The 27,976-nt window shown below is 36.4% G+C and overlaps 2 protein-coding genes across 9 annotated transcripts in view; one reads left to right on the top strand and one right to left on the bottom strand.

Moving 5' to 3' along the window:
- Window positions 1-1,420, bottom strand: part of LOC109438917 (prolyl-tRNA synthetase associated domain-containing protein 1) — a 3,271-nt gene extending 1,851 nt beyond the window's left edge. The window contains exon 1 of the mRNA XM_074333912.1: window positions 965-1,420. Coding sequence (XP_074190013.1) covers window positions 965-1,420 — 456 coding nt within the window. The remainder of the gene's footprint in view (window positions 1-964) is intronic.
- Window positions 1,304-27,976, top strand: MTIF2 (mitochondrial translational initiation factor 2). Of its 8 annotated transcripts, none has more exons than XM_019719643.2 (15): window positions 10,692-10,804; window positions 11,117-11,244; window positions 12,657-12,882; window positions 13,251-13,362; window positions 15,806-15,977; window positions 16,436-16,596; window positions 17,480-17,656; window positions 19,041-19,180; window positions 21,053-21,177; window positions 22,366-22,570; window positions 22,936-23,188; window positions 23,764-23,904; window positions 25,321-25,485; window positions 27,065-27,205; window positions 27,765-27,976. In XM_019719643.2, exons 3-15 carry the CDS (start codon window positions 12,664-12,666, stop codon window positions 27,935-27,937), a joined length of 2,184 nt encoding a protein of 727 aa, XP_019575202.2. In that variant the 5' UTR covers window positions 10,692-10,804; window positions 11,117-11,244; window positions 12,657-12,663; the 3' UTR covers window positions 27,938-27,976. The 8 variants fall into 8 exon arrangements, with proteins under 8 accessions (XP_019575194.2, XP_019575176.2, XP_019575222.2 ...); XM_019719625.2 differs by having other exon boundaries at window positions 11,117-11,276; XM_019719635.2 differs by lacking the exons at window positions 10,692-10,804; window positions 11,117-11,244 and adding an exon at window positions 1,304-1,737.

The raw sequence follows: 27,976 nt of genomic DNA, 5'->3' as shown, positions 1-27,976 counted from the left end.
TTTTGCTTGCTAGGTGAAAACAGCAAGGTTAAGAAGTAATGCCCTGGGTTTCACTGGCAGAGAGACACCCATTACCAAATATTTACAAGCCATCTCACTTCCTCATATTGGGACTCAGTTTCTTAGCTCAGGTTTCTATTCCAGTGGTGGGCCAAGCCCTCACATTCCTAAAATGCTTTTTCTTTAAACTTTTAGTACTGAAAGTTTATAGCAGCCCAGACTCCTATTCCTTAGCATTCCGTTACATCCAGATCAGGTGACAACCTCCAATCTACAAATATATAGCCACAATGAGGGTAAGAGGGCAGGGAATGAGACCATGGACTAAGAGAACATCAGAAAAGCTGGCAATATGCACAAGGGGGAAGAGTGTGTAGACTCTATGGGAGGGAAGGAAGTCGGAGAAAAATGATAGCTTTGATGTTAAATTTGTGAAGTCGAGTAAGACTGACTTTTAATGTATTTCTCTACCCTTTGAAGATCGCCATAGTTAGCTATTATCATTAGCTGTTACTCAAGTCTTGGATAAAAACTTTGTGTCCCTGCAACACGCAAGTTACACATTGGTTCTGTGGAATAACTGCAAATAAATCTTCACATCAATACATTAAATCATGTTACAAACTCCAAACTCTTTAACCTTGGTATCCTGCTGTATTCATGTGATACCTAATACATCGTAGCCACTGCAGAGACGGTTTACTGCTTGGTAACTTATTTCATCTACACATAAAGTGGACACACTAATGAACATCCGACATCACTTTAAGATGCACAACTTCTCAGTAAGTTGCAGTAGTTCTCAACGTGAAATGTGTTAAAACCACTCCAAGAGGAAAACGTAAGTTTCCTCACAATAACATCATAATTCCAAATGGAGAACCCTTCGATATGTCTGTCGGGTCCCTTTCGTACTCTGGACCCCGGGGAATGCCCTAGAACGGACGTTTCTGCGGCACATTACCCCTGGGACAGATGGTTTTCGCAGCCTCGCCCACCAGACGCTGCAGCGGAGCCCACCGCTTTCGGCCGGGCTGTCCCGGCGGGAGCGCCTCACCTCCGGGTGCTCCACGACCTCCGTGCGGATGGCGAGTGCGCCGAGCCGCTGCTCAAGCTCCGCGCGCAACTTGGAGCCTGCCATACCGCTGTCGTGGCCGCGGGAGACACGAGAAGGAAGTGCCTGGCTTCCTGAGACGGAAGTGCCTGGAGGGACTAAGACCGCCGCCGGAAGTGCAGTGCCGGTACTTTCCGCAGGTGGCGGCGCTGTTTTCGCGGGCCTCTCCTTGCGCGTCTCCGAAAGTCGTCCGCGGAGACGACCTTGCAGGACCTGCGGGGTTCCTAACCGGGTGCCCCACAGGAGGGCGCCGCATTCATTCTCGTAGCCTTCCCTAACCCCGTCTCTGGTTCCTGGGTCCCGCATATCTGCCATTAAAGTAGAACCAGAGCTGGCAACATCGTTCAATTTAGGGAATGTTGCAGGAGGTCATGCAGAGTACCTGACCTCCGGTAGACCCGTGAGCTGAAGAAGGCAATCAGGCTCCTCACCGCTTTCCTTGTACTTGGAACTACATTTCTCGCACTGTGTCGGTACTGGGAGCCACCTGGAGGAAGCAGCCTTGACAGAGTAATGTGTTACTGAGACCATCTGAACAGTATAGGTGACAGAACATTGTTAAGGCCTCTATATAGTATACTCTTCAAGAATCTGGATGGAGGTGTCATCTTGCATCCGCCTAGGTAAGTTCCCTTGCTAATTAAACCTGTCACCTACCAATCTGGAATGACCTGCCTCTTCGGGTTTCTGCTTTTCCTCTGTGTAGAGGAACCAGTTTTGGATTTCATCAGGGAAACTCAATGTCACGAGCGACTGCTAGGCTCACAGTCCGTGCTGCAGTCTCTTCCTGCAAGTCAGGGGTCTAACCCACCGAGAGACTCTCAGACCCCCAGGATCTACCTGGCGCTGACTGAGGTCTCTGCCGTAGCCGTGAAACAAAGGAAGAACAGAGCATGTAAGATCTTAAATGCCTTTCAATATGCTCTTTACTCAAACATCAATCATCAATACACGAAACAGTGAAGCATCAATCATCAATACACCAAACAGTAAAGCGCACAGAGTAATACAATAATTGGGTAAAATAGAGTAATGAACCAGTCCCAAAGTCAATCAGAGTACTGGTGGGGCGAGGAAGGGTGGCTGGTCTGGCAGGTCGGTCCAGCAGAGGTTCGGCCCTAGTGGAGCACAGCGGGGTGGAGGGTGCTTGGAGTAGAGTGGCAGCATGGTCACCTCTCAGTGGAGACCAGCTATCTGAGCTGCAAAAGTACTCAGTTCTTAGGCAGTTTTGTGTGCCTTCTGGACATCACCTTATCAGGGCAGCCAGCCAGCGACACTGACATCCACTTACCTTCAATAGCAGACCTTAGGAGTATAGCTGGTTACACCCAATTACCAGGGCAACCGGGCAGCTCCCTGGACGTTGTCTGCTAACTTCTCTGTGCATGTCCAAAACGGAGTTACTCTTGCTCATTCAATATGGAGTCACTCTTGCTCACACAAACTCATTCTAATAGCTTCCAGGGGTGCTCTACACACTCCCTGAGGTTGTAAACCAACGGGGAAGAGGGGAGGGGGCGGGGGGGGGAGCGGGGGGTCAAAATCCCTATACTTTTAGGCCTTCTCAACTTTAAATTTATAAATTATAATTTTACGTTTTACCTTTTCTGAAAGTTAGTTTTTGTTATTATTCATCTACAAACAATTAGATGTGAAAACCAGGACTCATCTTTTTTAGAAGTCCTTTGCCTACCCTGGTGGGGCTGTTTTTTGCTATCTTGCAAAACCATCACTTCTTGTATGAGGCCTGAAATTTCACGTTTGGGTTTCATTTATGAATTTGATTAAGCCTCAAGTCCCAGATAAAATGTAGATATTCCTAGGGACATTTGACTCTAGTGTGAATGAATTTAGGTTATTTCTGCGATACAAATGGAAGACCTGGAGAAGGAAGACACAGCAAAGTATCTGAGTCGTCTTTTCCGGCATGACAGGGGAGGAAGTTGTGAAAGAGGAGGAAATCAGGGCCAACTTCACAATTTCACCCAGCCATAGAACAATTTCTATCCAAGGCCATAGAACAATTATAAAATTTAACCCACCTCTTAAGACTGTTAAGCTATATTTCCCTTCAAACACTCCATCCAATTCTTTGATTTCTGATTATAGAACCAACAACAGGTACTACACATGGCCACCTAACTTCAGGTCAACAACAAAAGCAAACATACCACATTGCAGAGTGTTTAGAAAACATAGACAAGGGGTAAAGGGTCACTCGGAACATTTTTTCCATGTTTATTATTCCCCATTGGTGAATTAGCTTTGTTCATGTCTTGGCTCATTTAACTACGAAATGAATGTTAATGGATTTCACATTTATTTGTATGAGCTCTTTATATAATCAAGTTATGTGCCTTTTGTCGTATAGCCAAATATTTTTCATTTTTCCCATTTGAGGAGATATGTTTTTTAAAGTCTGGTTTTATCAACAGAAGTTACTAATTTTTGTGTAACTAAATGTCATTCTATCCTTTTAAGTTATACTGATCTAAGTTTAGAAAGCTAACATCTGGCAATAGATAAATATTCAATATTTTCTTTTGTATTGTCTTAAGAACACTCAATTAATTTAAATTTTACTTTGGCATGTAAAGTGTGGTGTCATTCATTAGGTACTTTTTTCATTAGGTATATCTAGCAAATGAAATTAGAAAGCAATAGAATAGCAAAGATCACCCATTTGAAGATAAGGCATATCCCAAATTATCATCCTTAAATATTGGAAGACTTTCAAATATTCAAATATTTGAATATCCAAATCTAGTCATGATGACCTGAGAGTAAACTGGGGAAAGAAGAATTGGAATCTGACTGTAACTAAGAAATGCAAATTATGTCCAAAAGTAGGAAAACATTAACAAAGTGTGGGATCTCCATAACAGCTACAAAAAGAGGAAAAATCGGCAGTGGCATCCAGCACATTATCTAGGCAACGGGGTGTTCTGACCTAGAATTCCCTTTGGAATTGAACTGTCATCCATCAGTTATATAAGACATGAATCCTCCCCACCACATGACCCCCTCACTTCCCACTACCACCCTGCTATCCCATAGCTAATCCATAACAGTTCAGTTTCTCAAATCCTTTCTCTTCTCACCACCTCCATCACCCTAGCCCAAACTACTATTATTTTTCCCCCTGGTCTAGACAAATATTCTCTTAATTTTTAGTCTACCTGTGGTTGAATGACCAAGTATTCTGCTCCAAGCTAGCCTTCCAATCAAAGATTTTTATCATAAAATGCATCTAAATCTGTCTATGGTAAAAAGAACCTCATGTTACTGTTAAAGAAAACTACCCTAACCCAGGTTCAATGCAATATTTATTTATCACACATATATGTCAACATTGTATTAGATACAAAAGAAATACTATCCTTGGCTTTGTCCTCAAAGCAAACACAGTATCAGATTTACATTGGAAACAACAATGAAACATTAAGTTCAAATTATCAGTATGAACTTGAGGAACTAGATATTTGGTCACAGAACTTGAATATGAAATCTCATGATTCCAGGAGAGGAGTGATAAATGCAGGTTACCAAGTTGTTTTACAAATAGGGTAAGACTTAAGTAAAAAGTCTTACATGTAAATAATTTCCAATATTTTCATATTGTACATAAAGCTATGATAAATATCTACTTTTCTATATCTGTATATCTTTGCATAATTATTTCATTTATTGCTTAGAATAAATTTCCAGTCTGCAAAGTTACACAGTTTATACGTTTGATAGCTATTGCCAATTGCCCTCCAGAATGGTTTCATCAATTTACAGTATGAGAACATTGTCTTTTCCACATCTTAATTAGCAATTATATGATTCCCAGAGTCAAGGCTATTATATAAGCAAACATGCTTTTGCATTGTTTTTAAGATTTATGAAAAAATACCAATATCACTTAGGTTTACTGACGGAGGATGATATATCCATACACGTTAAATACCAACTTAATACCTTAAAGCTAAAATACAAGCTTCTCCACTAGAATGTAAGGAAAAGTGCAGGGGAATGCAGGGATTTTTGTCTGCTCTGTTCCTGAGGGAAAGAAAGTTGAGTTGAGGTATGCTCAATTAGTCTCAAATTTAGTAACCAAATCCATGTCCTCAGAATCTGAATGGGGCAGAAGAAAGGCTCAAAATTGCATGAAATGAGCGCCTTCCACAGAAAAGCAGTAGGGAGGAAATGTTCCCAATTTACACCCTTAATTGATCATATATTATGAATGCTTTCCTAGTTGTAGCTTTTCTTTTAATTTTGTTTTTAATATCTTGACAGTACAGACACAATATTTATGTAGTCTAGTCCAGGTTCTCAAAGTGTTGTCCCCAAACCAACGTCATTGTCATCACTTTGTTAGAAACAAATTCTCAAAGCCCTTTCTCACACCTATGGAATCAGAAACTCTGGGCAGTGGGCCAGCGTCTGTGCTTTAACCAGCCCTCCAGGGGATTCTGATGCCAACTTAAATTTGGGAACCACTGGGATAATCTAACAGTTTTTTCCCTATGTTGTCTGGTTTTGGAATTATGACTAGAAAGGTTTTCCCCACCTAAGTTTAGAAATGATATCATTTACATTATCTTCTAATTTTTTTATCAAATATTTAATCCATATGAAATTTCCCACCACAAGAATATAATCTCCATGAGGATAAGAGTCTTCATCTATTTTATTTCTCTGTGATTGGTACATTATGGGTTCTTAATACATATTTATTATTGAATTAACTACTTAATTTTGGTGTAAGATGAGATACATCCTTTATAAAGCTTTCCTTGAAGCAATAAATATCAGAAAACTATAGTTAGCCTTTCAATTAGTCTGGGTGGTTTAAAATGGCAATTGATAATCCTAATTAGAATAACCTTAATCAATGAATGTGTGGTGTACTGGGGTTGGAATTCTTCATGGCATTACATTTTTGGTGCTGGTTCCTAAAAGAGAAAATTAAATCTCAAAGGACTCTTAGTTCTGTTAAGAAAAACTATCCAAAAATTTGGAAATAGGCAAAGGGATTATCCTGATTTTTGTCTCATAGAAAAGATAACCCCAACACTTACAGCTTTATTGTGCTGCAGGATATTAACAAATTTTGTATATTTGTTAGCAATCTTATTAAATTGCTTATTAAGTCTTATAAAATTTTGTATATTGATTAGCAATTAGCAAGCATTCATTATTTTAGCCACTGTAAATACTTGGCACTTCCTAGTTCTCTTTGAATGAGGCTTACCATCCTGCTGGTTCCCTCATCAATGAATTAAATATATCTTTAGACATATGCTCATTTAATATTTATTTAATAGTCATATTTTTTAACTTTTCAAAAATAATACTCTGAGTTTAACCTTAATTTTGTAATAAAGATATTAACTAGAAAGGTTAAGTGTCTTATGCAAAGTCTTAATACTAGTTAGTGGAGGAGATGGGACGAGAATGTAGGAATAAGGAATGTAGGTTGGTAAGAGTACAAACTTTCAGTTATAAGATGAATGAGGTCTGAAGGTCTAATGTATAACATGGTGACTATAGTTGATAAAACTGTATTGTGTAATTGAAATCTGCTAAGAAAGTAGAACTTAAATGTTCTCACCAAAAAAAAGAAAGGTAAGTATGTGAGATGATGGATATGTTAACTCAGGGCGAATCTTTTCACAAATGTATACGTATATCAAATCACATTCTACAGTTTAAATATCTTATAATTTTGTCAATTACACCGCAATAAAGCTGGAAAAATGAAACCAAACATTTTATAATAAAAAAAAACATTTTTTAAGAGATGTAATTGTGTAAGAAGAAATCAGTGGAATATAACTTGATAAGACTAAAGAGGAACCACACAAAAAAAGCTTTGTGTTATTTGGATGTCAGTGGTAAAGACACAACTATCTCATTGCTGATCAAAATCCAATTCAGATATCTTTAATGAGTATTAGTGTAGCTTTTATTAGAGGTTCCTTGAGATTAATGTAATGCTTTCCATAAGTACTATACAAAGTTGTTACTCTTATTGTTTTACATAAAGATAATTGTTACTTTAATGGAAGCTGCAATACTAATGGAAACACAAAGATTTACCATATATCATGGAGTACAGGTTGATATCTAATTTAAGCTAAAAAATGCTAATATTCCTATGTCCATAAGGTAAAATCTCAAAGCTGGTTGAGACCCTAAAGATCTTTCATTCCACTTCTTCAAATATGGAAGTGGTTAAGAAACAGCCTCAGAATAAAAAAGACATGAATTTAGGTCGTTCTCACCCATCACTAAGGATGTGACCTGGGCAAGTTACTCATCTTTCCCAATGATAAGCAATCCCTTTGGTTTGTTAAAACTGATGTACAAAAATAAGACATTGTTTTACAGCATTCAATCTGATGATGACTATAAAGCATTAAGAACAATGCCTCATTCTTAGTACATCAAATGAATGATAGCTATCATTTATGTTATTATTAAGGTTTAGTAATTTCCCCCAAAGCCACACATTTAAAATAATTGACCTTACCAAAATGTAATATGGGAGTGTTTGTTAAATCAACATCAAGGAAAACTGAATTGTCAGTGGGCCTCAAACCTGCTAATGTGCCAAGAACCACTGCTGTATAAAATATTAAGTACAGTAAAATATTTATGTGACTAGTATATAATTGGCAGTAAAAAAAAGATAGTTATGATTATTACCATTACTGATAATTTTAGATTGCCATGATTCAGGTTCTCAAATATTTTCTAGTTTTAAAAATCCTGGCACTATTTCTCTAGCAATTTATAATATATTAAGGGTTTCTTGCTTTATTTTGTGGAGCCAACATATGGCAGTTGAGACAAAACAAAACAGATTTCAATCTTGTAATATTGAACTGCCTTATTACAGCCTTGATCGGCTTTGCTTTGGAAGATACTTAGTTCTTTTGTTCATTGTGATTTCCTCTTCCTAGAACAAGCCCAGTGAGGTGACTATAGCTCCTTCTAATATTGTTGTGCCAAAGTGCACAGGGCAGAAATTCATCCCTTGCTCTTCTTGAAGAAAGCAGTTTATCCCTAATTATCACCAAGAATTATAGTTGGTCTAGATATTAAAGTGACCTAGCCCCTTCAGGGAGCTCTCAGCCAAGAACTTGAAAGGCAAGAAAAAGTTGGTAAAGGGGGTAAGTTGAAAGGCAGAATTAACAAAAGTTCATGCCATTTGCTAGGGAAGCTGTAATACATCTGCTTCTCTCTTCATTCATTCAGCCATTCAGACTGTTGTTTGGATTCAAGTTTGCTCATTGAATGTGTGATGACCTATCATTTCATAGTTCTGAGAAATGGGTCTCACCAAGAAGATGGCAGTGTGATATATTATTGGTGGTTAAGTAGTAAAGATAAAAAGCAGCATTTATAGTATGAATTTAATTTATATAAAATTGTACATGTACATGTATTTATACATAGAGATAAATGGAATGATGTTCACTAAAATAATAAAAGTGGTTATCTCAGGATATGTGGGATTTAGAGTTTGATTCACTTTCTCTTTTAAAAAATAAACTTTTAATTTTGGAATAAATTTAGATTACAGAAAAGTTGCAAAGATAGTGGAGAGTTCCCAAGTGTCCTTCACCCAGTTTCCTCTGTAAACATGTTATATTAATGATAATACATTTGTGAAAATTAAGATATTAACACTGGGGGATTACAATTAACTAAACTACAGATTTCATACACATTTCACCAGTTTTTCCACTAATGTGTTTTCTGTTCCAGGATTCTATCCATGCTACCGCATTGTATTTGGTCATCATGCCTCCTTAGTCTCTTCTGATCTGTGATAGTTTCAGTCTTTTATTGCTTTTCATGACCTTGACATTTTTAAGGAGTCCTGCTCAGGTATTTTTGTAGAATGCTCTTCAATCTGGGCTGTCTGATGTTTTCCCATATAGCAGGGTTATAGGCTTCTGGGAAGGATCTCTTCTGGGAAGAGATGGACTGTTCCTCATAACAGCATTTCAGGAGGTACATGATATCAACATGACTTCACTGGTGATATTCACCTTGATTAGTTGGTTTGCCGGCATTCTCTGCTGTGAAGTTACTATTTTCCCCTTTCCAAGCTCTATTCTTTGGAAGCAAGTCACTAAGCCCAGCCCACACTCAAGGAGAGGGGAATTAAGTATTATCTCCTAGAAGTTCATTCATATATTATATGGAATTCTTCTATAGGAAGGATTTTTCTTTTCTCCCACTTTATTCAATCATTTGTATTAGTATGTACAGATGTATACTTATTTGACACTATGTTATTTTGTTACTCAAATATTTCCATCTTTGGCCATTGGGGGCTTTTTCAGGTTTGCTCCTCTGTTCCTTTAATTGCCCTTATCCTTTTTTTTTTAGCCCTTTCTTTCTGTATTTTGATGCATTGCTTCAATTTTCTGTATTAGCCTGCATTGTCTTCATGATTAGAAAAGTATCAGTTATTTTCACTTTAATATTGCGGAAAGATAGGACCACTACTTGGATGTTCTACCAACCAACTTTCTGCTTGTTTCTCAACTGCTTGGCAAGGTAAATAAGAGAGCAAAGAACAAATTCTTGCAGAAATTGTACTTCAGTGGGTGTTTGTGATTAAGTAAAACTACACTATTGGAATGAACTTCAATAGTTTTCAAGTGTGTGGGTGTTAGATTCATAAAAAAGATTTCCAGGACAGAGGTTTCCATTTGATCATTCAGGAATACTGATTGCACACCTTTGTGGTAGGCACTGGGGAGACAATAAAGAGGAGGCAGCGTAAGTTAGGAGGTCAGATCACGGGAGGGAGATAACACGTAAGTATGCTTTTGGGTAAGAAACTTATAACCATGTCATTAGCCTTGGGTAGTGTGAGTCCTTGAGAACAGATATAAACAATAGTTACACTCTCGAGAAGTGGAGGTGGTTGTGGTTAAGGGGATGAGCCAGACAGGTCCAGTCAAGGTGCCGAAATGCTTTGGGAGGAGGCTGTCATAGTCACATCAAACTCAGAATGAACCAGGTGCTCTTACAAACCTAGTCTATGAAGTAGCCACTATCATTACCATATTGCAGAACTGAGGCACAGAGGGTTTACCTAACGTCCCCACGTATACACAACTGGGAATGAGCTGGGATTGGAACGCACTCTGGCTTTACTACTTCAAATGCTACTTACACGAGGCGACTTTTGAAAGAGAAAGCGCTCCTTGCCCAGCACTAACTGGTTCTACCGCCACGTTGCCTTGTGTTTTCCCTTCTCATTAGGCATGTCTTGTAAGGACGTATCATGTTTCCCACATTTCCCCGTTTAACTTTCCCTCGAGGGTAGACACCCGAAGCCACTTACAGCCCCAGGATAGCAGTAATTTACTTCTAGAAAAGTAAGGGACCTGCGCGGCTGCCCCCAGGGAGAGGCTGCAGATTGAACTAGCCCTCCACCCCAACCGCGGCTACGTGGCCACCAGAGGGACCTCACACAGCCCTAAACCTGCCGGCCGCAGCGACTAGAACGAATTCGGACTTCCAACTTCCGGGGAGAACCGCTTCCGGCGGCACCGGAAGCCCGGTGGGGATCATTTCGGAGACGGACTGACCGACTGTCGGTTCTCCCGGGCGCAGAGGTGATCTTCTGTCGGTCTCAGACTCCAGACGCTCCGGGCGTTATGTAGGAGCTAAGTGAGTGGGGTCCCTTAGCCGGGTCGTCCCGGGAGGCGTATATTGTTTGGCCTAAAGTGTCAGTGGCACAAACCATAAATACTGCGCTTTCGGAAGCTTTTCCATAATGCATGTATTCCTTGCGTGTACCATTTTTAGGCATATGAAAGCGGTTATGCAGCCAGAAGCAGCGGGCTGGCTTGCTCTCCCGGCGCCGCGGCAGGTGCGGCCCCCACGTTCCAGCCTCACCGGTGCCCAAGGCTTTCTGGGCTGGGGTTCGAGGCGAAGCCAGCCCGGATCGTACTTGTTCTACAATGACTTCTTACCTTTCAGATAATTTCCAAGGCTTCCAACTCTTACATTCAGACACCAATGCAACTACGTATTTCCAGCATCCGTTTTCAGATTGCATGAGTATCCTAGTGGCGAAAGAATACCGATTTGGGAGTCACAGAGCCTTGGTATTAGTCCTGATGACTGTAATTCACTAGTGGTATGACATTGGAGAAGCTTTTTTTTTTTTTTTTTAAGACCTCTGGACTCGCATTTTCCTTTTCTGTAAAATGAGGGGCTTGGAATAAGTAGCAAGTAAGGTTCCTTAAAGTTTTGACATTTGGATCATTGCCCCCAATGTGTTTTTCTAATTCCTTCCTCAATTACATATCTGTGATTTGCTTAATCTCTATGTGGGGCCTGTCCTCCCTCTCTATTAATCTTTGACTGTCAATTCTAGTTTTAGACTCATAAAAAAAAAAATTCCTAAGGAACCCTGTGCTTTCTGAGTACTCTTTACTTCTTAGTCCACGGACATGTACCTAAATAAGATTTTTAAAAATGTGCCATTTTTGAGGTATTGTGCCTGAGAATTGTATTGGTACACTTTAAAGACAGTGACCTCTGAAGGAAAGGACTTGGGCTTATTAAACTTTGCATCAACCACCTCAAACGCACTACCTGAAAGCTGGTGCTCAGGAAATGCTTGCTGAAAAGAAAACATGTATTTCTTACATTATTTTTGTTGCTCCTTCCCTTAAAAACTGAAAAAGCAAAGTTGTAACAATGCAGCCTTGAGAGCACAATGAAATAGAAGACTCAGGAGGAAAAGAACTATACTACTGAGTTCTGAACAACACTGTTGAGTTCTTTCTCAGTATTCGCTCAATAAACTCTTCTTTCATTCCAAGAAAGGTATTCAAAAGGCATATTTAATAGTTATTTATTGGGTGCCTTTTTCCCGCTCTAAAGCATCTTTTTTTATGGGGTGGGGGTGATGAGAAGTTGGGAAAATGTTAAAGGTTGAAAGACAATTCCAAGTAGAGGGAGCTTATACAGTTTTAAAAATTAGATGACAAACCATTGGAAATTACAGGTGGGTCAAAATAAAAGCTTGGGAGGTAGAAGAAATGAGGGGACTGTAAGAGTGTAAGAGAAGTGAGAAGTTAACAGAGGTCAGATAATGAGGCCTTATATATCATGTTTTGAAGTTGTACATTAAACTGGTGATTAATGGGGGGCCACTGGTGGGTGTTTAGGGAGAGTTAATGAGTTCAAATTTGCATTTTAGAAAAATCACTCTATTGTGATTTGGTTAGTTGATGTTTCAATAGTGAAAAAAGAACCCTTTATAAGTTTGTTCTTGTATTTCAGTTCTAACATAGTAGGGCCATTAACAATAATAAAACGTAATATCTAGAGAGCAGTTAGTATGGAATCCCAAGTCTCTGACTAGATTGTGAGCTCTTTCAGGGCAGGAACCCAGTTTTATTCATTGTTTTAACTAGCATACTGCTTTGCATGTAGTAGATAACTAACTAATATTTGCTAACTTGATTTCAATATTAACCAAAATATTATTTTAAAACTTTTTTTCTAGGAGAAACATGAACCAGAAGATACTGAAAGTGGAGAGCTTGCTACGATTTCACACTATTTGTCGGCAGCTGCACAGCTTGGGTCAAAGAAAAACATTATCACAGTGGAGGCATGTGTTTTCATCTGCTTGCCCCATGTGGACGGCTCAGCCTTATACCCGGCCCTGGCAAACAGATGCACTCTTTGGGGCTGCTTTATCTCAATATAGGCTTCTAGTAACAAAAAAGGTAGTTACAGATTTCTATCAGTTACTATTAATTTGGTCTGAGATGAAAGTGCCTAGAGCCATGAGTAGAAATCCATTCTGAGTATTTTGTCATTTACAGACTCTTTATTCCATAATGCTATACTCCAGACAATACATTTTTGTGAAGAAGGGAAGTTCTGGTTGTTCAGTAATGCTAATTTAGTTGATTACTTGGAAATTGGTATATAGTAGTGAATTAAGGATGTAAGATTTTAAATTTAGTTTGAGGTTTAACTACTTATGGGAATGTTAATTGATAGAAATAGGATCTGTGATTATGGTAGATATTCCAGAATAAATTGTCACTTAGAAGTTTTTTCTTCTTCATACATTCTGAATTTTTCATAGGAAGAAAGATCACGGAAATCTCAGTTATCTTCAACAAAATCTAAAAAGGAAGTGGAGGTATGGATCGGAATGACTGTTGAGGAACTGGCTAGCGCAATGGAAAAAGATATAGGTGAGCCAGATAATTTTATAAGGCAAAATATGGAAACATGGATTACCTGGTATTTTATTTGCAATAAGACTAAGGCATTCAAAGATAAAAATTAGACTGGAGGTTTAAAAAGATGTTAAGTCATTCCAATGTTTTTCACTTTAGGTCACACACTCTAATTTATTTCTTGGCTCTTTACCAAATATAGTTCTCTAAGATTTTGCTTCTAATAAAAGTGAAAATGATTTTCTTATCTGAACTAACTTTTCTCTCTCAGAAATTCTGTGGGCGATTAGACTAAGTACAAAGAATGTTTTTTGGTAAGAGGGACCATATTTATATTCATTTACTTTCCCTTCGTTTTTCTATAATTTTCTGATTTCCTTTTTTCACTAATTTTGACAATATCTGTAGTGCCAGCAGAAAAACTATATAGTAATAACTATAACTTTTAATAGTACTATTTTTATTTATAAATGTATAGTGTCATTTTTTTATTCTTTCATTACACTACAGATGTATTTATTACCAGTTTAGGATTGTTAGAACAAAATTTGAGTTTTCATCATAAACTGACATTAAAATTCAGTAAACAAGGAATAACCCACAATTGTAGCAAACTAAGTAACAAGTAAAGCAGACTCTTGGGGAAAAGAAAGAATTAATAATAACTCATAATTATTGAGCTGTTACTATGTAGTAGTACTTTATATTTAGTAACTCTGTAATTCTCACAATGCAGTAGAAGTAGGTATTATTATCCCCATTTATAGGTTGAGAAATTGAGACAGAGAAAGGATAAATAATTGCCCAGGATTACGCAGCTAATATGTGATACAGCCAGGATTTAAACCCAGGGAGTATGGCTCCAGAGCCCGTGCTCTTATCCACAGACCAAATTATTTATCAAGAATTACTGTTTTGTAAATTATATCAGAGCTAGAATTTTCATGTTTCCTGCCCAAAAGTGTTACCGCTCTTTATGCATATACATCCTTACAAAGAACAGAAAGTTAGGACATTGTCTTATTTTTATAACTTTGCAGTTGTATTATATAGTTATTTTATAACCAGAAAACTTTAAGAGAACAAATGGATATAGTCATTCAGAATTTTTGCAAGGAAAACTGTATTGATATGATTATAAATAATATTGATAGTAGGCTTGATTTTAAAACTTTATTTTTGGCAATTTTCATACATGTATGAAACCAGAAATGATAGAATAAGCATAATATATACATGAGCCAGTGACTACAATTATTAATAAATCATTTAATCCTAAATACTTCTGTATCTATTTCTAAAAGGTGAGGATTATTTTTTTAAACGTTACCAGACACACACACCCATAATCATAATAATCATAATAATTCCCTTGTGTCATCAAATAAATAGAATAATTAAAATATAAATTTAATTCTACAGATCAGTGCTCTAAACCCGAAATTGTTTTGCAATGATTTAAATAAAAGTTATCTACTTGAAGCTTATTTACTTAGATACTCTATGTGTGTTCATATAGTCAGTTTGGGGATTCTGTATTGGTGAATTCTCTAAAGTATATTTGTAGCCCCCAAATCAATACTCTCAGTGCTATGCATTCACTCCCAGACATATGCAAAGTGGTGAAAAATTTGAGTTGCCCAATCTCACATTTCTAGCTGAGGTTCAAGGAGGCAACACTCTGCAATTTTGTTTCAGCTTTCATACTGTAAACAAGTGTCATTTTTGTGGTTTATTTAATGCCACGTGTTTTGCATTTTTGTGCTTTTTGTTGGTGATTTCGCTGTTTGAAATGGCCTCTCAGCATAGTGCTGAAGCTATAATGTGCCTTACAGAAAACATTACATGTGTTCGATAAGCTTTGTTTGGGCATTACTTATAGTGCTGCTGGCTGTGAGTTCATTGTTGATGAATCAATGGTATAGTATAGTAAATATGGTGTCTTTAAACAGAAACACATAAAACAAGGTACGTATTGATCAGCTGATAACAATGTGACCAGAGGCTAAAGGAACCTAACCCTGTATTTCACCTCAGAACAATGGTTCAGTATTTGCAAATTCAGTATTCATGATGATTTTATAGAGCATGAGAACGGGGAATAACAAGAATTGACTGTATACACACACATTTGTATATGCGTGACATAGTGTAACTAGAACTAGACTGTGATAAACTACTCAATATTAAATGTATACAACATGCAATTTAATGTTTTATTGATGGCTAAGATGGTTCATAAGGCACATCAGTATTCCAAATATATATGAATATGAAGAAATTCCAGTTCATATATATGCGTTGTATTTTAAAGATCATTTTCTTTTTAGCTTCTTTGTGATTTGATATGTTATTCCTTTCACTGAGTATACTGTTTATATTGATATTTAGTAATAGAGGTCAATTTCTTAAACATTTAATTTTATGACCCTAAAAGTTTTTATCTTATTCCACCCAGATTGTGTATATGAAGCTTTAATGAACACTACTATCAACATAGATTCACTAGAAGCAGACTCACACTTAGATGAAGTCTGGATCAAAGAAGTGATAAAGAAGGCAGGGATGAAGTTAAAATGGAGCAAATTAAAACAGGACAAAGTCAGAGAAAATAAAGATGCTGTGAGAAGGTAAAACATAACCATATATATTGTGGGAAGGAGACCACATAGTTTTATTTACACTTTTTAATGGAAAGATTTTTCTGAAAATTTCTTTTGCAATTAAAATGATGTATGAGTATAGGTTAAACTTTTCTTCAAAGTGCTTAAAGCATGAGGATGTATAGTCAGGTTATAAAACTCTAAGAGTCATTTTTATTAGTTTTCCAAGTATGTATATTGATCCTGAATTTTAAACAATTATCCAGTTCTGCTCATTGCTATGAAGATGCCAACTGTAGGTTGGCAGTCATATATTTTTGTCATAGTCATTGTATGTATAGAAGAGGAAAATAGTTAGACTAATCAAAGCTGAATGTTGGGTTTTATTGTTAATGGTAGTTCAGAGAGATAACTGCAAACCAATTCACCAGCTATAACATGTTTCTGATGTTTAAGAAATGAAACTCCTTTACTGTTAATTGTAGGCCCCAGGCAGATCCAGCTTTATTAACCCCAAGGTCCCCAGTTGTTACTATAATGGGCCATGTTGATCATGGGAAAACGACGTTACTTGACAAACTGCGAAAAACTCAAGTGGCAGCAATGGAAGCTGGAGGCATCACTCAGCACATTGGTGCCTTTCTTGGTATGAATGCAAATTACCTTACAATGTGCTTGGGAACCCCAATATTGTTTTTGTAAACCAGGTGTCATTGTATGAAATATACAAATTCAAAGTAAAAGGGACTGCTAAAGGCTAAAGCCATTGGTTTAATGAAACGTAGAGCAGGTGGTTAATAAAGGTTATTTTATACATTCTACAAGAAGAAAATTGTATTACCTTTTTATTCTAGCCCATTCTTAGTTTGGTTTAGTGAACTTAAATTCTTCAACGCTTGGTTGTGATAATGTTGCTAATAATAATTAATAGCTACCATTCACTGTGCAGCCAGCACTGTTCTGAGCCCCTCATACGCTTTATTTTTTATCTTCCAAGCAGCATCATGAGGTAGGTATTGATATTTCTACTTACAGATAAGAAGGCTGAGGCTTGTTTAGGTTTAAGTTACTTGCTCAGGGTACACAGCTAGGGAGTGCCAAAGCCAGAATTTAAACCCAAGGCTTTCAGACTCACATCCTGGGCTACTAAACATATACAAAATTGTCTTTGTTGTTCAAGGCAGTTGTGCAGCCAATGTTTGCTAATGTAGGAGTGGCTGCCTGTGTAGTTATCAGTGTATTCTCTCTCCAGAATATATATCAGTTGGTACCCTTAGGCAAGTGGCTACATTCTAGAAAAACGAAGCATTTTTGTTTGAATTTTTACATGAAAAGAAAACCCTACAGGTCTCACTGGTGTGTTAGCACTTTTTGTTATGAAATGTGATCTGTATGGTTCTGATTAAGATTAATGGAAGGAATAAAATTATTTTAAAGAATTACTGTGTTTGATAATGTCACATATATTCCTACATATTAGGGAAGTACATATTTGAGTTTTCAGTCTTTTTGAATTTCTGTTTCCACAGTCTCTCTGCCTTCTGGAGAAAAGATAACCTTTCTTGATACTCCAGGACATGCTGCTTTCTCAGCCATGAGAGCCAGAGGTGCTCAGGTCACTGACATTGTCATATTGGTTGTAGCTGCAGATGATGGAGTGATGAAACAAACTGTAGAATCTATTCAGCATGCCAAGGATGCTCAAGGTACTGTGTGGCTGTGCGGGCTGACGAGAGTCACTGTTCTGGGGCCATGTGCATGGAGCTCATTTAATCTGCATGGTGATCTGAGGATTATTATACGTTTACAGAGATGGCTCTAAGACAGCTGACTTGTTTTCCCACAGACATAACTACTAAGAAAAGTGTAGGCAGAATTCAGTTTGGGACTTGTGATCACAAGTACAGTCCTTCCTCTACTGTTTACTTACTTGGTATAGTATGAGAATATAGCAGTCACAAATAACTTTTTTAAAACCTTTTTATCATGGAAATTTTAAACAGATGTAACAGTAAGAATAGAATAATGAACTTCTATGTCCCCATCACCTACGTTTGTTAGAAGTTGCAAAGTGGTGATACTCTAATTTTGTTATTCCTTGTTCATTCATCATCTGGACTTCTCTAAAGAGAAACTTCCTCCTCATCTGCTTTAAATAAATTCTGATTTGGTCAAATGTATAAAATTGAAACTTTTGGAAAATTACTTGGCTATTTTCTTCCTTATTTTTCCCTATTTAAAAATTGTAACACACACACATGCTCTGCACATTTATTCTTATTCTGATATGACCCTGTACCCCCCGAGAAAATACTGTTGCATTGAGAAATTGTACCTGATGGAGAGTATCGTATTCCCCTGGATTTGTTGGCAAGGAGACAAGAAAAGGTTGAGAATCACTGATCTAGTCAAATTCTTTCATCTCACGACATGAAAACTAAGACCCAGAGAGTGGCGGGAACTCCCCTCATTACAGTTAAGCTGCAACATGTCCACATTTGGAATCTGATCTTCTAGCTTTCAGTGTTACTCTCTTTCCTTTTTAATTCCTCAAAATTGCCTTTGTGGAATGGACTGTGTTTTTAATGATTGTAGGGAACATAACAAAAAGAAGAGAATGATAAATTTGCCAGGGATTCCATAACAAAGCAGTTAGTTGGTTGACATAGGATAAATTCTTTGCATCATGCTTTCTATACCTGTTCTCTTGGTCCCTGTTAAGTTCCACCTCATCAGTGTGAAACGTACTTTTTCATAATTGTAGATTGTGGGTTGCATAGCTTTCTTTGTGTCTGTTTTCAATTTCTGTTCCTTTGATACCTGAAAAATTTCAGAGTTGGTGAATCCCAACTATCTCCAAGCATTATCTCCTGGAACTTTGTGTCATTTCTGTAATGAGAGGGTATGTTTAGTAATGACAAGTAGATTATAAGTACATTGTAAGTATGTGGATCTTTTCAGGTCTTTTATTAGATAAGTATAATGCGTTCACTAGGTAAGAGAAAGCCAGAAAAGGTTGGTGTTTTCATTGTGAATACCTGCAATTGAAGGTATCATCATTTGCCCTCTTCTTAACTCTGTCTCTTTCAGTGCCCATTGTTCTTGCCATAAACAAATGTGACAAAGCTGAGGCTGATCCTGAAAAAGTGAAGAAAGAACTGCTGGCTTATGATGTGGTGTGTGAGGATTACGGAGGCGACGTCCAAGCAGTGCATGTCTCTGCACTTACGGTAAACGCAGGCACCTCATAGGCGACATGTTCACATGGGAATGAACATAGTACATTGTACCTAAAGAACATTTCGACATACGTACTTTTTGTTGTTTAAAAGTTCTGTAGGTAAAGCTGGTATCATTATCCTGGTTTGGGAGATTAGAAATTCAGCTCAGAAAAGTCAGTCACCAATCCATGGTTACATAGCTGATCAGTGGGGAATCGGGTTTAAAATTAATGCTTTTCTTATTATGAGATACTTAGAAGAATAAATGGTAAATGATGTGAGGATGGGGTAATAGTAAGCTAAAGACTGTTTTAAGCAGAAATGAAATCCAGCTGGTAATAAAATGCTTATTTTTATAGCAAAAACTATAGAATGGTCCTAGGGCATTTAAGAGAGATTTAAAGAAATGAAAATTTCACTAATACAAGCATGAAACATTTGGGTTCACTTTGTAATGATTGACTCAATGTTTCAATGAATTAAATTATAAGTTTTGTAATGTTATTTAAATTTCCTTTTAAATTACCAATTATTTTTTTCTGGTTGAAAAACATCAAGGAAACTCCGTACCTGCTTTGTGACAGCAGTTTCCAATTCTCTTATTGTATACAGGTTGCTGCTGAGTAACAATTTCCTTTTTTGTCTACTCTTATAATATTCCGGGGTTTACGCATATTCCAGACTTTTTTCCCTGATCATTCACTATATTTGTACTATATTTTGTACTATATTTTGCCACCTTCCTCCAATTCAGTCTCATTTTATCTTTATTTTTCATAAATTTGTTAACTCCAAGATGTTTAGAAATTATGCCTCCATTAATAATAAAACCATGCCTCTTTTTCTCTGAAACTCATCAAATGCCACCTTTGTTATCTTTCTAATATACCTGCAATTGCACTCTGAAAGCAAGGTTAAAACATTTGAAGGCGTGGCTACCTTTTCTGCCCGGATACCATCAGATGAGTAGGTACACGTAAGCTGCTTAGGCAAATTTGTAGGCCTGGCAGAGATGATTCCTGGGGAATGGAGGGAGTTGGGAGAGAGGGGCAGGGAAGTAAGACAAGGCCTACTTTTCCAAAGTAGATACAGAAGACTAGGTCATGCAGAGAAACAACCCCAGTTCTGCTTTTCAGAGCAGCATTTTGTAAATTGGAATAAATACTAGGATTGAGTAGATGGGTAAGCAAAGTATTCATTCAGTTTTGTTTGCAGTTGTCTCTTTTACACTGTAACAAATGCGAGCAATCTCTTAGCTGACAGAGAGCATGGAAAAATCCCTTGCCCATCAGTTCCACTTCCATCACCAGTTAATCAACTGCATGATCTTGGAGCCCTAGAAAGCGTAATAAACAGATCATTAAAGGTGAAAGAATCATCTAATCTTGTCCTTTATTTTATAGTTAAGGAAAGAAGATCCCGGGAGAGTGATTTTTCAGGGTTGCACATTTGGGTTGTTCAAATGGATCAGATGAGGAAATAGATGTGAAAGCTTGTTCAATTGGATAGAACTTCAATGTAAAGTAGCATTGTAAAGAAAGTGAGAGGAAGCATATTATAGGGATAGATGGAGGAGAGAGAGAATGAATGAAGCATGTGTTTTCAAAGGATATTAACAAGCACCTCTGGTGACCACATTTTTTTTAAATAAACATATCCACTGTTTCTTGCAAAACCTGTACTTGGATCAGGGTTTTTTGCTTATCCTTCCCTGCTTCCCTCCCTTTCTTCCTTCCTTCTAATTGGGTAATTCATGCTTTTCATGCTTAAAGAGAAAAGTACAATATAATTGTGAAGATTATTTGGCTTTCTGACCCTGGTACTTACATTTACAGATAATATTTATTAATGTATATTACCATTTTTTTGTTGTTGTTAAAGGGTGATAATCTGATGGCTTTGGCAGAGGCAACAATTACTCTTGCAGAAATGTTAGAATTGAAAGCAGACCCCACTGGTCTAGTGGAAGGAACAGTAATAGAATCTTTCACAGACAAAGGAAGAGGGTAAGACTGTTAAAATGCCTGCTTTTTAATAATTTCATTCCATTGTGTTGTGACTTGATTATATAACAATGTATTTTTATTGCCTGTTACTATTAGTCCATGAACAATATTTTCAAAGCATTTGTTTTGAAAACTATTTTATTGCACTAGCACGCAGAACACAAAAATGTAGTTATTAGTAGACCACAGCAACTATCTTTATACATCTAGTAGTCATACTTAGATGACTTAAGTAGTTCAATTTTTTTCCCCCACTGACTTAACTGAATTGGTAAAGCCTCATGGACTAACATAAATTGGAATGAAATGGTAATTATTATTTTAGGGTTTCTCAATTCTTTATGTCTTTACCCATTAACATATAGGAAAGTCTTTGGAATGGTGTTCTCTTCGTTAATTTCCTTCTCTAGCAACAGAAGAGGTCTTCTCACTGCTTAAAAAATTAGTTACAGAAAAGAGATTAGGATTCTGTCCAAACACTCAGCTATCTGCATCCATTAGTACCATAACCTTGTAAAAAATGTTTTTTGTTTGTCTTTAAAAAAAATTTTTTTATTGTAGTAAACATGCATTACATTAAATTTACCATCTTAACCATCCTTAAGTGTACAGTTCAGTAGTATTAAGTATATTCACATTGCTATGCAACAGATTGCTAGAGAATTTTTTTATGTTGCAAAGCAAACTCTATACTCGTGAAACACTAATTAAATTTCCCTCTCTATCTTGCAGCCCTTTGGAGCTACCTTTGGTAGCTACCTTTCCATTTTCTGTTTCTATGATTTTGACTACTTTAGATACTTCATATGAGTAGAATCATACAATGGTTGTCCTTTTTGACTGGCTTATTTCACCTAACATAATGACCTTGAGGTGCATCCATGTTGTAGCATGTGACAAAAATTCCTTTTTTAAGGGTACATAATATTCCATTGTATGTATATATCGCATTTTCTTTATCCATTCTTCTGTTGATGGACATATGGGTTGCTTCCACCTTTTAACACTTGTGAAATGTTTTTATAGTATGAAAAACTGCTTGAGAAGTTGAGAAGTGGTGGAATTAACCCTGTGGGTACTTGCTATATATATATTTAATTCTCATAAAGATATATTTGCTCTGCTTAAGAAAATGCTGTTACATCCTGGTTTTGGCATTAAGAATACATACTTTTATTTTTATTTTAGTCCTGTTACTACAGCAATAATTCAAAGAGGAACTTTGAGAAAAGGCTCAATTCTGGTTGCTGGAAAGAGTTGGGCAAAAGTACGCTTAATGTTTGATGAAAATGGAAAAACAATTAATGAGGCCTGTCCCAGCATGCCAGTGGGAATTATAGGCTGGAGAGACCTCCCTTCTGCAGGAGATGAAATTCTTGAAGTAGAATCTGAGGTATATTAAGCTTAATTCCCATACATTAGATATGATATAACAATTTTAAATATTAGTCTCTGGTGTCATACAAAGTATATCAATGTTAACAAATAATTCTAGACTATAAGGGTCTATGGGGTGCCATTTTAGAATTTGGCTGTAGATTTCTTAAACATTTGAGATAGGATTTTTTAATTAGATAATTTAAATTATACACAAAGCCCCCAAATTAAAGTTTTATAAGTTTCTTGAAACTTACAAAATTAGCAGTTTTATATATGAGTTAAGCTAATTTCACAGTAGAGGAAAAACACAAAGCTTTTAACCCAGCAGTTACTGGTTTCTGTTTAGTTAAATAATGCCTGTTTTTTTTCCCTGCAAAGCCAAGGGCACGTGAAGTTGTTGACTGGAGGAAGTATGAGCAAGAACAGGAGAAAAATAAGGAGGATCTGAAAATGATAGAAGAAAAGCGAAAGGAACACCAAGAAGCACATCGGAAAGCCCGTGAGAAGTATGGCACTTTGCACTGGAAGGAGAGATCATTTATAAAGTACCAAGAAAAGAAAAAACAAAAACTCTTAAAGCCAAAAGAGAAAGCTGAAAGAGATTCAAATGTACTTCCTATAATTATTAAAGGTGACTTTTAAAAGATTTTACTTTATAACTCATTTTTGGAATATATGTATTTCTTAATTCTTACAATTAGTGCCATTAAATTTAAGCCAAAATTATTTCAGTATTTTGGGGGAGACTTTTTTTTTATTGAGGTGTAAGTGACATATAACATTTTATTAGTTTCAGGTATATATAACATATTTTGATATTTGCATGTATTACAAAATGGTCACTACAATAAGTAGTGAACATCCATCTCCATACATAGCTAGAAAATACTTTCTTGTGATGAGAACTTTTAAGATCTACTCTCGACATATTTATTTTATAACTAGAAGTTTTTATCTTTTGACCCCCTTCACCTTTTTCATCCACCTCCCACTGGGGGAGATTTTCTTAGTAAACATTTTTCTTGCTGATTTTGTTGTTAATATACATTTGATCCATTATACTTTATTAAATTAAGTAGATATTTATAATGCTAAACCTAAGTAAAAGTGGTAAATGCCATTCCTATTATAGTTGTAAATAGATTGTTGTCATTTTGTCTTAATGCTAACTTAACACCAATAATTTGAAACTTTTGCTACATTTAGGTGATGTTGATGGTTCCGTTGAAGCCATTTTGAACATTATGGATACCTATGATGCTTCACATGAGTGTGAACTAGAATTAGTACATTTCGGTGTGGGTGATATTAGTGAAAATGATGTTAATCTTGCTGAAACCTTTCATGGTAAGGACTCCATTTCTTGTTTGTTTAACTGTGTTCCCTTGTATATACTGTAAACAGTTTGCTTCTGTCTTTTGATCCTTGCCTAGTTACACCCAACATTTACCCCATCAGCATCACCCTTGCCGTTGCAGTCAAGTCCCAGCTACTGACTGAGGGTGAATGGGATGTGCAGTATTTCAGCCATAGCGCCACTTGTACTGCATCCTTGGGGAACTATTTCAAGCCCCAGTAGTGTTTCTTGATTATTTTTTTTTAAAGGTACCATCACTTCCTCCTCTCCCTGCTCCTCCCAGTTCCCCACTCAACCCAAGGTTGGTTTTCTATATCTTTCATTTAGATATTTGAATGCTCCTAACATTCTAATCAGCCGGTTCAGCACTTTTCTTTATCTTTTTCTTTTGGCTACCTGTTTTTGTTTATTGATAATTTTACAAATCATCTCTTTCTTAAAGTTCCTTTTAGCTTTAAATGCCTAGAAGGCAGGGACTGTTTATTAGTCAGACTTGTGATACACAAAAAGGGGATTCTTGACTCTCTTTAACTAGGTCTGACACCTAACAAAGTACCAGTACTGTTGAGTGATTAATCATTTAGGAAGGAGGTACTTCATGATCTGATTTGATTAGAATTAAATGTTACCTCTACTACTGAAAAGGGATTTTCAGTATTGCTGGTTAATTCAAAGTATTTTATAGGAACTAACTGGCCTAGCACTGTTCTGTGTAATATAGGGTATTGAATGATTTCTTAATGATAAGACTTTCAAGGTGGTTGTTTTTCTCTTGATTAAGCTGATTGCATTAATTTTTTTCACTTGTTTAAGGCAAGAGTATTTTGCTTTTCCCCCCCAAGGTATTTGCCTTTAAATACATTATTTGTTCTTTGGTAAAATGGTCAGCTTCATGGAACTTCTATAATTTCTTAAATAACTCTTGAACTTTACCAATTAAGTAACTATTTTTGAGCACCTTTTGGCCAGCTGAATACGTAGGAGTAAACCAAAAAAGTTGTAGATAATAAGATTATAATTTAATATTAGAATTATTAGTAAAATAATAATGTAATATTTCAGTCCTAGTCATTTGTTTTCTTGTTTCTCTGGTCTAAAAGTCAAAGCTTTGTTTAGCATACTGTCATGCACATTTATGGGCTCTTAATATTTCTTAAATGAATGGATTTAAAAATCATAGAAATTTTTCTTATTAAACAACCCACAATAGAATTTATAAAATACTTTTATTAATTTGAAAATTGACTAGTTTCCATGAGAAAAAATTACAGAATTTCTCATCTCCCCTGCTGGCTTTTAATTTATCTAGAGGAAATAAAACAGTGTAGATTTGAGTTTCTGCTTGAAAGACAAATTGTTTAATGCAGTATTTGTGCTACTTTACTGATTGTATTTTTGCTTGCCAGGTGTTATATATGGCTTCAATGTGAATGCAGGCAATGTTATCCAGCAATCAGCTGCAAAAAAAGGAGTAAAAATTAAACTTCACAAAATCATTTACCGTCTTATTGAAGATTTGCAGGGAGAATTGAGCAGCAGATTGCCCTGCACTGTGGAAGAGCATGTAGTAGGTGAGTGTTAACTGCATGTTACTTTTAAACATTCATATCTTAGGTGCTGTAAATAACAATTGAAAGCAAAGTTTGGGGGAAATGTATTTCACTGTTGAAATAAATTCACTGTTCCAATACATATCCTGTGTTCTAGAAAAAAATTACTATATAAAAATTCAGTGTAACTTCATTTGTATTATAAACACCTGCTCTCTGCAACACTTTGTGCTTAGGCCCTGAGGATACAAGTCAAGTAAGGCAATAAGAACTCGTCCTGAAGTTTAGATCTGAACAATTGCAATATAAATTAGACTAGGGTGGGAGGCATAGATTATCAACGTGTTGTGGAAGGAGCCATTGATTTTGTCATGGAGCTGGCGGAGAAATCCGCCACGAGAAGAAAATTTATTTTACTTTTAAGTTTTTAAAAATGTTCTTTCAAGCATATCCCTTGGCCAAATTAAAGGCTAATTTCCAGAACAATTACAAGAAAAGTATAAGGAACTCCCTCCCATGTGCCCTTTACCCACTTTACCAATCGTTTACATTTTGCCCCATTTGCTTTATTCCCCCACCGTACACAGAGGATATTTTTTCTGTACCATTTGAGAGTAAATTTGAGATACTGTGTATTTGCCAATAAATACTTGCATTTCCTAAGCACAAGGATGTTCTCTTATAAAACCACATAAACGATATCAAACTCAGGAAATTTAACATTAGTACTATTATCTAAGCCACAGTCCATATTCAAATTTTGTCCATTGTTCCAATAATGGACTTTATAAGTATGTGTTTTACCCCAGCCCAGGATCATGGATTACATTTAATTCTTCAGGTTTTTTTTACCTTGATTTTTTGAAGTGTATAGTCCAATGACTTTGTAGAACATACTTGAATTTGGATTTATCTGATGTTTCCTCATAAGATTCAGTATTTGCATTTTTGGTTTACAAAACATTTAAGATTTTCTCATCTGCTTAACATGTTCATACAGAAGTTTGTATGTTCTTATGCTAAGAGCAATTTGGAAAACTATGAGTGATATGAGGGTTTCTAGGAGTAAGCATGCACCAGTCAAATGACACTAACCCTAGAAAGTTGGCACATTGCAATGTGTGATACCATGTCATTATTGGAATTTTAATTTTTAGTCTGAAAAGATTAAGCTGAGTCACAAAATAAGTAATCTTAAGTGGATTTAAGTTGCCAGTGGTAAAATTAAATCAGGTAATAACAGATGATCTATTCTAGAAAATATATTGAGGCACTGTTGAAAACTACGTTTCCATAGAGCAGACAGGAATTGTATTATCATCTAGTACACTTTATTCAGCCCGAGTTCCATTTTTCCTTCATTCATTCTTTTGGTAAGCACATGTATTTTTGTGGTTTTCTTTTCCAAGAATATCCAAGGATTTTCCTGTTATTTCTAATACTGGTCAGGAAAATCAAGTTGGAGTCAGAAAACTAGGACTTCTTTCTATGCATGAGTTTGTATTTTTCTCACTTTTAATTCTGCCTTGCATAACGTCAGAAATTATGTATTTCTCAGAATCTTTTCTTTACTGTATTTAATATTCTCTTCTTCCTAAAGGTGAGGCTTCTATACTAGCTACCTTCTCTGTAACAGAAGGGAAGAAAAAAGTTCCTGTGGCTGGCTGCAGAGTCCAAAAGGGACAGTTAGAAAAACCAAAAAAATTTAAATTAATCCGTAATGGACATGTTATTTGGAAAGGTAAGCAACATCAAAATGTTTCTATTGTATCATCCAGTCACCAAAACCTCATGATTCTGTGTAACCACGTGAAATCTGTTCGTCTTTCACTCCCATAATCCTAGTTCAGGCCAGTCCTTTTTGCTAACTCACAATCTTGATGGATTCCCTCCCTAAGTCTGATGACTCCACGGGTTAGTCCCCTAATCTGATTTTCTCAACTTCTAACAGTTGGCCCCAAACTACCTTTTCAGCCATGTCTCCTACACTTCATCTACTTGCGTACTTCCATCCTTTCTTGACCTTTTGCCTGCAATGTCTTTTATCCTTGCTTATCTCATTCAAGTCCAGAGTACAAATCCCATCTTCTGCAATCTTTAAAATGGGAGTTAGTATCTTTCACTACAAATCAAATCTTTACAACTTCATCTCTCTGGTATTTAGTCCTATCACTTAACATGACAGGACTGTAAAATTTAAGTTTTAGTGTAATTTTCCTCTGAACGCCAGACTACATAGCACTTGTAGGTGCTTATTATTTGTTCAATATATAAACCTTAAGTTGTTTTTTTTTTTTAAGGCTCATTAACCTCACTGAAACACCATAAAGATGACATTTCAATCATCAAAACTGGAATGGATTGTGGTCTCAGTTTGGATGACGAAAAGATAGAATTTATAGTGGGAGATGAAATTGTTTGTTATGAAGAAAAGGAAGTTCTAGCCAAGACCTCCTGGGATCCAGGATTTTAAAATTAAAAATGTAAAAGATTAAATGTTTTTCTTGCTTTA

This window comes from Rhinolophus sinicus, linkage group LG05 (assembly GCF_036562045.2).
Source record: "Rhinolophus sinicus isolate RSC01 linkage group LG05, ASM3656204v1, whole genome shotgun sequence".
In the NCBI taxonomy this organism is placed as follows: Eukaryota; Metazoa; Chordata; class Mammalia; order Chiroptera; family Rhinolophidae; genus Rhinolophus; species Rhinolophus sinicus.
The sequence above is the reverse complement of the archived record's forward strand: the minus strand, read 5'-3'. Positions and strand labels throughout refer to the sequence as shown.

Coding starts and splice junctions, on each gene's coding strand:
- MTIF2 (XM_019719635.2), top strand. CDS start 12,664: ATGAACCAGAAGATACTGAAAGTGGAGAGCTTGCTACGATTTCACACT. Junction 13,363..15,805: donor CGCAATGGAAAAAGATATAG/GTGAGCCAGATA, acceptor TATTCCACCCAG/ATTGTGTATATGAAGCTTTA. Junction 19,181..21,052: donor TGCATGTCTCTGCACTTACG/GTAAACGCAGGC, acceptor TTGTTGTTAAAG/GGTGATAATCTGATGGCTTT.